General features: G+C 41.3%; 1 protein-coding gene across 4 annotated transcripts in view; it reads right to left on the bottom strand.

Moving 5' to 3' along the window:
- Window positions 1-13638, bottom strand: part of CHD1 (chromodomain helicase DNA binding protein 1) — a 53375-nt gene extending 39737 nt beyond the window's left edge. For 3 of the 4 annotated variants that reach the window (XM_067316299.1, XM_067316302.1, XM_067316301.1), the window contains exons 1-2: window positions 13586-13638; window positions 11726-11930 (exon numbers count right to left, since the gene is read on the bottom strand). In XM_067316299.1, the coding sequence (XP_067172400.1) occupies window positions 11726-11778 (53 nt within the window). In that variant the 5' untranslated portion in view covers window positions 11779-11930; window positions 13586-13638. Of the gene's footprint in view, window positions 1-11725; window positions 12178-13585 lie in introns of those variants that run through there. The other variant, XM_067316300.1, reaches the window with a different exon arrangement.
- Between the last annotated feature and the right edge of the window lie 298 nt (window positions 13639-13936).

Here is a 13936-nt window from a genome sequence, read left to right as displayed (position 1 = left end):
TACACAGGACTAGCGTATATTGGGTAGAGCTTAATTCAACTCTAGCCATCCAAATTAACGCAGATATGTGAAACTACACTAGAGTTTCTGCCTGTACACCCTCTTACATGCAGCACATATTCTCAGAGGTCTTGATGCAACTGCAGCACATGCAAAAAACAGATAAGATGAATAGCTGTGACTTCATTTCTACTGAAGTGTGGACTACTTACCTGGTCACTGGGCCACAGGATGACCAACAGGATGGCCTTGAGGACCACCAGCACCCATTTAATTTATTACATGTTCTCACTGCAAGAAGTCAGTTTCTACCCCAAGCTTCAGCAGAAATTTGACTCAGAGGCACAACCCCTAAAAGGCAGTATTCTAACCCCAAAACCTAAAGTACTTGTTTCCAAAGGAGGTAGGAAATGGGGCAATATATGAATAAGTTCTGCATATTCTGCAATGAAAATAAACTGTTGAGAGAGTACAAGCAGCACTGTATGTATAACAAGTGATACTTTCAAATCCCCAATAGCTGCAACAGTCTGGGTATCAAAAACTTTTCTCTGAGAAATCTAATGGATTTGAAACAACAGTAACAGTGATGGGGAAACTGAGGCAAAACACACACCATACAGGAAATTTTACACAGTAGAAGTTCCATTTTCAGCATAAAAAAATATATTTTCAATCATCAGAGGGAAAAATTACATTTTGCTCTTTGGCACCGAGATCACTGCATCCTAAGGGCCAGTATAGAACAAGTTTATGCCAAGGCAAATCACTAGCTGTCATATATTTCTGGGTGCAGACTGTGTCCTTGCTTTTCCTACACTTAGGCCCAATTTTCACAGATTTAACATTTCTAATAATAATTTTCTTTCACACAAAGTGTAACACTGATATGTCAGCATTTTCAAACCATGACATTCAACCAACTTGTCAAAAAACTCACAGCACTAGCACCTTCCATTTTCAAATGGTTTTATACTAACATAGGTGGCAAGAAATGACTGAAAAAACAAGCATCCTAGCTTAGCCATTCCCTCTATCAAACTCACTGCCTCTGCTCTCTCACAAAACCTATTTTTTCTTAAACTAGAAAATAAAATATAATGGAAAACTCACACCCTAACCAAGCTATTTGGAGATGTCAGCAGTTAAACGAAAACCTCTTTGCATCAATACCACAAAAAAGGTCTATTGCCTAACAGGACTACCTATCCAAGCAGAAGTTGAAGGAAATTTTTAGCAAAGGACATTTCTTAATATCTTTGAAGGTAACTACCCACATGACAGACAGACAAACTTGATCACTAACAATTTTTTTGTTTTTATTAACCTCTCATAAGAAACAGTTTTAGACCCACATCAGGCTAGACTACCAACTTGCATCATCAACTTTTGAGATAAAGCAATGCCTTATTTATTTTTGAAATAATATTTTTAAGAAAGCAGCGACAATAAAGTAAGAACTTAGAACTTTCTAACTTTCTAACTTTCTAAAACTAAGAAAGGCACCAAAATATGCAAAAATTTGCTTGGAACAAAGGAAGAAGAGTTATCTAAAGAGAAGAATAAAAATTACTTTTCCCCTCACACCAAAATCAAAAAGGAAAGTGTGTCTGTAGCATTCTAGCCATGTCTCTTAAGCAGCATCCATAATGAAACTCAGGTATTGAAAACTCCATCTTACTGGAAAACTATTGTAGTAATAGTTTCCAATTTTAACTTCTGTTCAACATAGCTACTAGCAACTTGCTACATCATGTCAATTCACCCTCCCTTTCTAGACCTTGCCTTTGCAGATATGCAATCACTAGGATGTATGTACTTGGCTTTTTTGTTTGTTTCACTTGCGCAGTGCTGACCGCCTCAAAGTTTAGCAAGGAATCAGTGCCGCTCAGCATCACTTGAGCAGGGCCCAGATTCACCCTGCCTCAGGACTTAACTGAGAAATCTATCTCTGAAAGCCAACCTCCCAGTGAGAAAGGCAATCTAAAGGCTGCAGTTGCCTATATCTTCATACTTCTGCTAAGTAATATGAAGAATGCCAGGATTTAACTGAAGGCTTGATCATCCTCCAAGACGCCAATCTTTACGCTACAGTATTTTAGCTAAGGATGCTTATTCCTGGAAGAAAAATAGACAACCTCCCACCCCCAACACAAACATTTTACTGTGAACACAAAACTACTGGTGCAGTAAGGGGTAAAAGTCATCTCCTTGCAAATAACGGGGAAAGGAAAAAGGAACTTCAAAATTTCACTTTAAATGCTTCTAAATTTGCTCTGAATTTCAGCAGTTTTCAGAGAAGTTGAAAGACAATATAAGCAGCGATATGAACTTTCACAGCTAAAGCCGAGCACCCTGAAAATATAATCTTAGTCCTCAAACAATACATTGCCTGCTGTTGAGCGATCTTCCACAAGAGTAACTTATTCTGACATTGCTATTGCTGCCCCCTCCAACCTTCCCCCAGCGCAGCACTTCCTCAGTGGTGTCAGTACAGTCTGCAAAGGGAACAGATTCAGCTTGTAAAAACATCCCACCAACCCTCAATGCCCACGAAGCAACGGAGCAAGCAAACAGGAGTGAACAGGGCAGTATTTAAGACTGCTGTCCTGAAACCAAAGTCTAAGATGGTGCACAACAATACAGAATTAGAAAAATTAACTAGATTTCAAATGAAAATTTTTTTGTTGCTTTTGATCTTAGTACACACGTTCCACATTGCATCACGGAGACTGCAGGTGTTTTTCCAAGTGCTTAAAATTCTATACAGTCTAATTCCTTTCACTCTTTCTCCACAGAGCATTACTGACATGACTAAGAAAGAGAATAACACTGTGCAGAACTCTTATTACAATGCAGCACCTACCGGCATCACTGTAAGTTCAGAAAGTTTGTTTGCCAGCATTTTAAAAATCTAATAGAGTTTTTGAAATTCATAGGAAGAGACATAGGATACATAAGTTTCATACAGATTTCTGGCAGCCCAGATGACATTTTCTTGGTCTGCTAAAACGAATACTGTAACAGTCAGCTACTATAGGGCAAAAACAATCATGATCAGCTTCAGGAATGTTTACATGCTTTTGAGAACTTGAAAGACAAGCGATCTCTCACTCTAACAACTTGTATCAGTGGCATACCAGAAGTGGTTTAATTTTTCTTGAAATGAAAAGGAGATACAATCTAAGAAGAAAACACTGCATGTTTTCTAGTAATAATCATTACAAGCTATCATTGCTAACCAAACTACAAGTGAGAGCATTTCATACTATACCAAAATTTGACTTTTAAAATACTCCATTAAAAAAAAAAAGAAAAACAACAAATTCTGCATGATAGCAAGACAGTATACTTGCATTAAAAGAAGGAGAATCTAAGTTCTATAATAAAGATGCTAAAATACAAATTCAGGGAGTAAAATATGACTACCTCACAGCTATTAACATCCTTGTCACTTTCGGTTTTCCTCCTTTGCCTATGGGCTTCCTTTGTTTTCCCTGCATTTTTTGTGGCACAGTATACAAGCAATGCCTCCTCTAAAGAGCTTTAAATATTATCTGATGTTGTCCACCTAGGGTCCATAATTTGCCTAACTCTTCTCACAATGAACAATGCCCATGAGCACGATGAATGCACTCTGGTGCAAGCAACACCACTGACCTCTACAAGATTAGTCACCTGAAATGGCACTACTAATTACCGAGATTCTGGTATCGTATCCCTAATGCTAAAATGCAAGGAATATGGTAAACTGAAATATTCCTTCAAACAAGGACTCAGAATACTATCAGAATTGCCTCTGCTATCTGCTGCCTAATGCTGTTACTTAAATATCATCTCAGGAACAGCAGTCTTGATCCTCTGTTCTTCACATTACCTCTTACATAAGAGGACAGGCAAATAGCTTTATTTCTTGCTTCCTTCTCTTCCTGTACAGTCAAGGGTTGGTGCCCTTGATTTAGACACTTTTATTTTAAACAGTTCAGCAAAAAGCGAAAGAGGACACCATATTCTTCCTGTTCTGGACACCTGGGGTACTGCAAGAAAGAGGGTTTGGGTACTACAAAAGCAGCCTGTGCACCCATATCCTCTTTCCTCCTTCTTCCAAAAAAGTCTGCTTGAAACTGGGAGGTGGGTGGGAATCTCCACTTTTTTCAGGTACCTTGCCTAAATTGGAATCTCCCTGTCCTTCCCTCATCCTTTCTGAATGCAGTCAAGAGACAGGCTCTCCACAGGACAATCCAAAGCAGGATCCTACCTTTTTCTTCAATTTTTCTTGTAGAATAACTATACATACCTTACATATAATCAGAGAAAGAAACAGTGTACAAGACTTCATTCTCAGTTAACTATTCGCCTGTGTTTGTCAATTTATCCTATCCCACTTTGTCACATTATGTCTTCCCTTTACTCTGGTCCTGCACTGACGTCCTCTTCCAACCATCTCTATCCTGTGATCTGATTGGCTTTTTTCCCCCCTCCCTTCTTCACCAAGGGCTTCCAAGAGGAGACCAAACATCAACATAAATTATAAACACTATCAAGACTAGAATAGGAACTCTAGATGGAAAACAACAGGACACAAGTTAAGCTTCAGAACAGAGATGCTGTTAACATGAAGTATACAGAAAGAGAATATTCAGCATTTGCTAACATTATCTAACATTATCAAAGAGCATCCCTGCTCTTTTAGGCACTTCATTCTGTTACTCCAAACAGAATTCCTGCTTTTGTAAGTCTCTCTTTCAAGAATGTCATATTAGCCTACTTCCCATACTCCAAAAAAAAATTTACATTAAAAAAAATCAGTAAAACAGCATTATTTGATAAAAGGTATCCTTGAATAAGAAACCATACATATATACACTGTACTTTGTTCAACTGAAAAGAACTTAAATGAAGACAGGCAAGCATGAGATGAGACAGCACAAAACAGTTACAGGAGCACCACAGGACTATGAATAAAAAGTGAGAGGGATGGATAAAGCAATAATGATGACACCTTCAGTCCTGTTGGAGCAAGACTAGTTCTCTACCACGGAAACAAACCACTGCAATGATGATGAAGTTAGCTGACAGTGCTAACTTCCAGTAGTAGGCACAGAGCAGTACATACTGAGAATCAAGAGCATGTTCTCAGAATGGCACTTCTGCATTAAAGAAGTATAATTTCATGTATGTTGGCAAATCAAAGTAAAGGTGATAGAGAGTATCTTCCAGGATATTTAGCAAAGAAGCCTCTCTCATCCATTGTCCTTTAACCAAGTAGTTGCATTTGTACAGCAGCATATGTCAAATCTGATTTGGTACAAAAGTATGACACAGCTAAGAAGTTTGTCTGTGCTATATTTTACAAACACTGCTTTTGGGTACTCTCAATATATTCAAGAACAATTCAAGAGAGATCCCCGAATGCAGTATTTATTTTCAAACTGTTTTGCAAGAAAAGCAAGATGAAAGAAGTAATTTTTGAGTTTGTTTATACCTGTTGATATTTCAAACCCCAATAAATGCCTGTAGAATAAAATCAGAGTATGCTTTGGGGAGATGACAGAAGATATACTTAAAGAAAAACATCACTGATAGCGAATCAGATTAAAAGCCAGTACTCTGTCACAGAGTCACTAGTTCTTTTCAACAGCCTTTGTTTTGAGAGGTAAGCTAGAGAAGCTAAACCAAGATCTTCCTGATAGGAACATGCAATGAGGAACAGTCACCTAATTTACACAAGGCACCAGGCAGAGAAACTCCAAGATGGAAAGCTACACAAGCTATGTTGCAAGAGTGCTGCTAGAGCATTTAGACTCCTGTATAAGGTCTAGGGTGACAATGGACTGAGAGGACAATTTGTCTTTGCTGATTTAGAGTGCATTCATTATGTTAAGCTGCCTTAAGAATCTTCTGTTTTAAAAATGGCAGGAAACAAATATCAACTTGAGCAAAAGTTCAACCCACCAAAAAAAAAAAAAAAGCCTGCAGGGTCTTTGAAAAGCATCTGATGTGACAGTGGACTGCTATTTTAATAAACCAGATGTTCAAGGAAGGGATGCATTTGAATATGAAGAGCTCCTTCCAGAATAAGTAGAAGCAACAAATGTCAAGCTCTTAAAACTGCAAGTTCACAGGCAGCTTTCTTTAGGCAAACGGAAATGTTTTTCAGGTTTGTTTTGTTTTTAAAGAAATCTGAACTACTTAATCTGATTATATGTGTAAAAAAAGAGTTATCCTATTTGTCACCACAGGTATAAAGCAAAGGGCACAAAGACTATAAAGTTCAGGCTATCAAGAAGTGTTATTTCCTGTCTTCTGCTATTATAAAGCATAAACTCAATTCTATTTTCCTGACATAGGCTGACAACTGGAAGGGCAGTAAAGGATACATTGTATTTCCAGGACTGCAGACCATTATCTGCTGTGAGCACTATAAACTTTCCCCAAAGCAAATAGATCAAAATTGCACTGATCACCTACTAACTTTCATGAACCCTAGGAAGCACATCCTAAAAGTCTCTATTTGAGAGCCACAAGTAACACATTTTAGAGGGCAAACGAAGTTTGGGAATATCTCATAGGCAGGAGGTATCAGTGGCTCCTGAGAGGTCTACCACTCTTGTGCAATGTGACCATGCTTAGGTGTGCAGCTGGTTCCAGCAGCAACACAACTATGTCTTCACCAGAAGTTCCTTCTAGATCACCAGCAAACAAAAGTATTAGATAGAGTTTAGTTCCCCCCCCCCCAAAAAAAAAAAAAAACACTCCACACTTGAGGGACCGTATCTGGCTAGATCTGGTGTATATGCTAGTTGTATTGCGGTATGTTAACTCTTAGAACGTTACCCTGTTTTAAGAAATGTGAAAAGCCAGCATTAGCTAAAAATTTGAGACTCTCAGAAGAGTGGAACAGAATCCAAATCCCATGAAACAAATATCTGCCAGCTCAGTTAGATTAGACAAAGATTAGGAGCTGGATAAGCTCAGCAGGACTCCTATAACCAAACTAGAAGCCATACGGGGAATGAAAGATGCATTGCGAATTGAGAATTTCTTCTTTAAATAGGTAAGGCCAAAATACTAGCCCCAAACTATCTTGTTTTTGATGCATATTCTGTTTGAACTCTAAGATAAAGTAAAAAGATGTTTTTAATTTAGAACAAGACAGTGCAAACTTCAGTATGCTTAATTCCATAACAGGTCAACCTTCATAAAATTGGCAACTTAATAACCAAAGAAAAGATTACTGCTAACAGAAGCAAAAAGCTTGCTTCATCCACTAGCCATTCACATGAAGTTCTACCTACAGTTTCCTTTACCATTCAAGTATTTTTATGGATTTCAGAAGTCTTCTGTGCTAACAAATGTATATTTTTATATTTTCTTTCTCACCCTCTCCCTCCTTTCCTCTGTGTTTCTCTCTCTACACACAGACTTTTATGAATAGTACCTACGAAGTGTCTACCAAAAAGAAATCAGTAGACAGGAACACTTCTGCAAGTATGCCTGGGGAATCTTTAACTCCCACTTGGATTTCTTGACAGCAGGAATCTAGAGCAGTAGCTTTCAAATTATCTTTTGATCTTCCATAGAAGGTATGACTTTATACAGTGAATTCAAGCCTGCCGACTAAGAACTGGCTTTATTTAACCATCTTTTGTGGTCCACAGACTATTAAATAAAAGTGATTTAAATTCACAGAAATTACATTCTTTCATTAACATCAGCTTCCAAGTGTGTAAAGAATAGTAAGGGTCTTTGGTGCAAGAAGCCACTTTCTGGTTACTGGAAAAAGGGAGTGCAATACACCTTTCCAGATAAGCTATACCAAGCACAGCCCTTTCTACCTACAGAGAAGGGATGTATAGTTAAGCGCTCCATGTCTTGTTCTACAGGAAACATAGGAAGAGCACAGAGATGGGAAAACAGATTTCTATTCAACTGGCACCAGTGTTTCACTTCTGCATTCCCTGTTCTACCTGGAGCTTGTGCAGTTCAGGTATAACTGCCTTTCCTTGCTCATTAAGCTTTCTTATTACTAGCTAACTGGTATGTATTTTACTCCTATTCAAGTTTGCAACAAAATGTGTTCAAGAACACTACACAAAAATGCTTTGCCTAACTTTTAATAGGAGTCAGCTTCTCAGAGCTTTGCTATAAAATTTGTGTGTTCACACTTACTTGCTATCCAGATGAACAGTACCTGTGATATTTTACCTAGAGCTACTGAAAATATTCCAGGACAATGATTTCAAGTAAATAAAAGGCTGAACAGTACACTCCACTGTAATTATTACACAGAAATTGGAACATCAAGCAGCAAGATTAGATGATAGCATTTATGTCAGTTTACAATCTTCATCACGTTTGGCATTAGCACAGATTTATAGCTTCAGAGGTTGCTAATGTAGCCAAGGAAAATCCAAACAGCGCAACAAGTTATTCAACGGTGAAAGTACAAGAGATGCATTTTTCCACTTGTGGCAAAGCAGAACTTCAGGCATAGCACTTGCATCAAGAGAAGTTTTTCCAGTCATCCATCAGCCAGGTTAATAGACTCAATGGTGGAAAGAAGTACAGGAGCATGACAAGTTGGCCATTTCTTTCCCACATGCTTCAGAAATGCATCCTCTTCACAGTCGGTCACAAGGAGTAGAGAACAGCTGCTACAACACCTTACTACAGTGCTGGTCAGTGTATAAAGTCTAAGACTTCTGATCAGTTCCTTCTCCAGCCCTCCTATTGCTGAGAAGGATGATTCCTTTCACCTTCCACCTACAGTCTTCCCACAACTTCTGCAAATCATAGTAAGAGTTTCTTTACAACAACATAAAACAGTACTGATGAGGCTGTGTATTTTTGTAAATCCAGCCTTGACCTGCAGCATCTCTTATTTTCCAAAGTAATGGTGGTGGCTCCCCTAGATCAGGCTATATTTAATTATGATCAGGACTATCATCCCACAGTGACAGCTGTGGAAGTTTACACAGACATCAAAGTGGGAAAAATGGCCTTACTAATATTTGCAAAGTCTCGCATATATAAAGTGACATATTTTTCAAAGATTTGTTGTGGTTATCACCAACTGTATCAGCAATGCTGCTACTTCGATTTGCTGCTGTATCCGCCTTCATCTCTGCTCCTTTTCTCCGTATTTTTGAAAGTCTCTCTGCAATTTCTTCCCAGTGGCAATTCTCAATTGCTTTCTCAACTTGTTTTGCTTCTCTCATTCTGAATGGAACGGGATCACTAAAGCCTTGTAATAATACTTTGCTATCAATAGTAACTACTTTGTTACTGACTTCTATTTCCATTCTGTAGAGTTCACATTTCCAGACCATTTGAAGGCTAAATGCAGTTTCACTTCCTGAGTTACAGTTAAGTATCTGCGTGCAGTCACAGCTGGCTTAGTGAATTCCTGTCCTAGTGAAAATCATTTCGACTTCTGGAGAACTTGAGAGGCAACCCCCCCCAAAACAACAAACAAACAATCCCCAAACACTTCCCCCAAAACAAACAGACCCCCCCCCCCAAAAAAAAAAAAAACCCTAAACAACAGGCAAGTGATACTCAGGTACAACTTAAGCAAACTCATGAGTGATAGTTATTTTAATAATGGAAATAGGCTAGACAGAAAGGGCTCAATTCTTTAAAGTGTAAGGCTTTCCTCTTTCATTTACAAAATAGAACTTCCTGATAGCAAATGGCAAATGTGCAAATAGACTTTCCAAGACCTGTCTGTTAATCTGACTGTGCAGATGATGACTGACACAAGTTCAGAAAAAAAGTTTTAAACTTTTTGAAACTTTTTAAAAAGTTTAAGATGTGCTCAGCAGCACATTGAAGATGCAGAATAAAGTCACACTTCACAGTCAACTATCAAGCTTTAAGTACTTAGCATCTTCCTGATACTTACTTTTAATGAAACCACTGGGAAACTTTTGATGTTTAGCTGTTTTAGCCTTATTAACTGCTACAGCTTTTAAATAACTGTGATATACCAGTATCTAGGAGCAGTTACAGTTCGATACAAAGTATTTTTCCTACATTATCTTTAGCTAGGTGGCTTTATCCTAGTAGTTAAAAAAAACAACAATAACAAAAAAAAAAACCTAAATGCAAAGTCATTGGAGTTGTCCCTGACAAGTTAATGCTAGTTGGAGGTCTGATTTATAACTCTCAAAAAGTTCAGAAAACTAGACTCATTCACATTATTTTGTTCATGCTCATCTAATCAACTGACAAGGTGTGTTTTGTTTGTTTGTTTTTTATGAGTAACCAGGAATATTTGCCACTTACTGGAAGAAATCCCAAACTTGTTTGCTAACTAGACAAGTACCATCTTTACTGGAACCAGAAGTCTTCAAAAAATATTATGTATTAGAACTTCCAAATTATTCACAAGATTCAAAGTTTGATTTTCTAGGATATTCCTAGTTACAATAGGAAGCTTGACATAAAAATACACAAAGGTTGTTAAAGTTTCTTTGGTTTTACTGCTCACAGATTTCCTAGTGATTTGCACCTAATGTCACCTAAACACTTTTCCCTTCCCTTTCTTCCCACTCTATCATTCATTATGCTACATGATCAGCTGGCCAATATGTTTTTATTGCATTTCTTCACTTGGGGCAATAATTTAGATTCTCTCCTCTACTCAACCTCCAGTTTTCATAAAGCCTCAGAACTAAAACTCATTTTTCTTTATGACCTCTGACTGACTGGAATCAACTAACAGGTTCAACAGGCTGTGATCAAAAAGAGGGGGAGAGTGAAAGATGGGTAGACTGACAGCATAATCACAACCACCTCTTAGAATTTTGTCTAAAACCACTTCTCTTATTTGCAATTCTGCCTTACCTTCTCAAATCTGAACCATTCATCATATTGCTAGTTTTAAATATATGAACTGCCTAGCGTAGTAAAGACTTGTTGAACTTAGTAATGTTCTAGAATAAGAATTTTCACAATTTCACTATAATTCCAATTTTACAACTCCCCGCAATTTTCCTGTAATTTCATTATCCTCATCTTGTGGCAGAAAGTTTTAATGAGGCTCTTCCAACCAAGGAGATACTCCAGAATACCAGCATCCAAAGATCTGCTCATTTTTATATCAGAGTGCTGGATTATTATTTTTTTAATTAGAAAAAACAGCTGGAAATTGTACTTCCACTTTGGAAAATACATACGAAGTCAATACTCTTTCAGTTATACTGCTTTAATAGCACAAAAAAAGAAGGAAGCCTCATGAAGTATTACATATCGTAAACTAGAATTAACAGCCCACTGTTCCTGCTTTAGAGATAGTGTAGTTAGGTGCTTATACAGATATTATATACACATATTATATGACAACTGGTGTGCCTTGCACTTTGTGGACACAAGTTTTATTTTAACATTCCAATGCAATCCGTTTCAGCTTTCGACATTTCATTTTTTTCCTCAAAGAGTAATACTATTCTGTTACTTTCTGATGCAGTTTTAATACTATTTAAACTTTATTAAGGTATATACATGATTATGGTTACTAAGTGAAGCAATCTGAATGTAAAAAGCAGACTGAGCATCTGTAATAAAGCATGGCTGGTCCTCCTAACTATGGTCTGCTTGCTAACCAGGAAGTTTTGGCACAAAGTTAAAATGTAGATATTCTATGTGTAAAATGTTCTAATAAATAAACACAATATAGGAGAATACAAAGCCAAGAAGGACTGAAATGACAAGTGCTTACCTTGACTCTCCACTACTGTTTCTTACACTTTCTTCATCACTGTGCCCATTCATTGTAAATATTTATAAGTTTAAAAGATAAATAAAAGTCCACTCAGGTTACAATGTGGATGTCAAGAATTCACTTCCTGGTACTCTGTGCGTTTTCCAGGTGATGTGTTTGCTCAATTGTTCTCTGCAGGTATTCAAGATTTCTCCCAAATTACCTGAAGTAGTAAAGGAAAACATCAACACAATTTGAAATATTTGACGGTTGCAGCCAAAAGACACCAAAAACAACCTGGCCTGTCACACTAACACTGAAAGGGGGTATCTATCCCATTTGACATTTTCTTTTTAACTGAAGAATAGCTTTCAATGTTATCTGCCCACGTTTGATTGTTTTATCACCATTTTCTTGTCCCCCAACACCCTTTTTGTGTTATCTATGGAAAAAAAAAATCTTCTTAAAAGAAGAGATCTTTTTATTAGCTATATTGAAAAATTAGAGAACTAAATGAAATATATGAAGTGTAGAAAAGGAAAGATCTGTCTAGCTTTTTGCCCAGGTGCTGTCAGGTCCCCAAATTCAGCCCATTATGCTCCTTTCTTCAACTTTTCATCGAAGGTGCTATTTAGGTGACAATTTCTGCAAAACCACTAGCTGCAAATTACTTGGTAGCCCATAGACCAGCTTCAGAAATGCTATTGTCTTTAGCATTTTGGGGTTAGGAGAATGATTTATGATATGTCTGCGCTATACCTAGTGGCATGACTCTTGCCATAGTACAGTCTTAAGGACAACCAGACCTAAGTTTTAAAAGGAAACAGCCATTGCAGAGACATAGGTATAAGCTAGGAATATTAGTGCTCTGCTAAAATTTGATCAGTAAAAAGTATTTCATGCACAAAACACGCACATCAGAAGCATTTCCAGATTCAGGCGTAATGCCTTCATCCAGCTGGGGGCAGGAAGAGAAAGGCCGTCCCATTTTAAAGAAACTGTTCAACTATACCAAACCGCCAAGATTCCGCAGACGGAAAGTTCGTTATTTCCTATGAGAACACCTTAAACCAGACCACTGCAGTTACCAGCCGTGCCGGGAGAAAGTTTGGGCTCCGCGTCAACGCCGTGCAAGCGCAAACTCCCTGATGTCGGGCCAGAGCAGCGCCGCTCCGGGCCCGGCGGCGCGCGGGCGAGCGAGCGAGCGGGGCGGCTCGCACGGCCCCTCCGGCCGGCGAACAAAGGCGGCGGCGGAGCCGGCGGCAGGAAGGCGCCCCGTAACCCGGGAGGGCGGGCGGCGAGGCGGTGGCGGCAGCGGCGCTCCCCGCACAGCGGCCGCCCGCCGAGGCCGCGCCCGGGCTCCCGTCGCCCCCGCGCGCTCCGCCGCCCCCGCGCCGCGCCGGCCTCGCCTCCCGCGGCCGCGCTGCCCAGCGCGCCCCCGCGGCGGCCGGGCCGGGGCGGCCGCCACCCGCCCCCGGAGCCGGCCCTGCGGCCTGCGCGGGCGCCGCCGCCGGCCGAGGCTCCCTGGCGGCACCGCCGCTGCCCGCGGCGCTCGCTTCCCCCGGCGCCCCCCATGGCCGAAGGAGAGCGAGGGCCGCGCTCCCGCTCCCGGCCGGCTCGGCACGGGCTCCCCCCGCAGGAGCCAGCGAGCGCGACTCGACCCCGGCTGCCCGCCCGCCTCGCAGCTCGCTCGCTCCCTCCCTCCCTCCACGAAAAACAGGGAGCGGGCCCGGGCCGCGCATCCGCCCCGGCCTCCCCCGGCCCCGGCCGCGCTCCGCGGCCCCAGCCGCCCCCGCCCCCAGCCGCCCTCGAAAGCGGCGGCCACCGCGCAGCTCCGGACCGGCGAGCGGGAGAGCAGCCATGGCGGCCGCTGCCTACCTGCGCGCGCCGGCCCGGGCCGGTCTCCGCGGGGCCGCCGGGGCCCAAGGCAGCGCTACGCCCCGCGGGGAGGTCCGTGCCGCAGCCCGCGGCCGCCGCAGGGCCTGGGCCGCTCCGCGCCGCTCCGCCCGCCGGCTCCCGCCGGCTCCCCGCGGCCGGCTCGCCGTGGCCCTCGCCCGCTCGAACAATGGGGCCCCGCACCGGGCAAGGAGGGGCGCGCGGGGGACCGAGTGGCCGCTGCGCCGCTCCGCCGCCGCCGCTTCTTAAGTCCTGCCGACCGCCGCCATCACGCTGCCGCCGCCGCCCCTCCCCCGCCGCGGTCGGATGGAAACCCCGGGCGTGATGTCAGCG

Source organism: Apteryx mantelli, chromosome Z (assembly GCF_036417845.1).
Source record: "Apteryx mantelli isolate bAptMan1 chromosome Z, bAptMan1.hap1, whole genome shotgun sequence".
Taxonomy (NCBI): Eukaryota; Metazoa; Chordata; class Aves; order Apterygiformes; family Apterygidae; genus Apteryx; species Apteryx mantelli.
The sequence above is the reverse complement of the archived record's forward strand: the minus strand, read 5'-3'. Positions and strand labels throughout refer to the sequence as shown.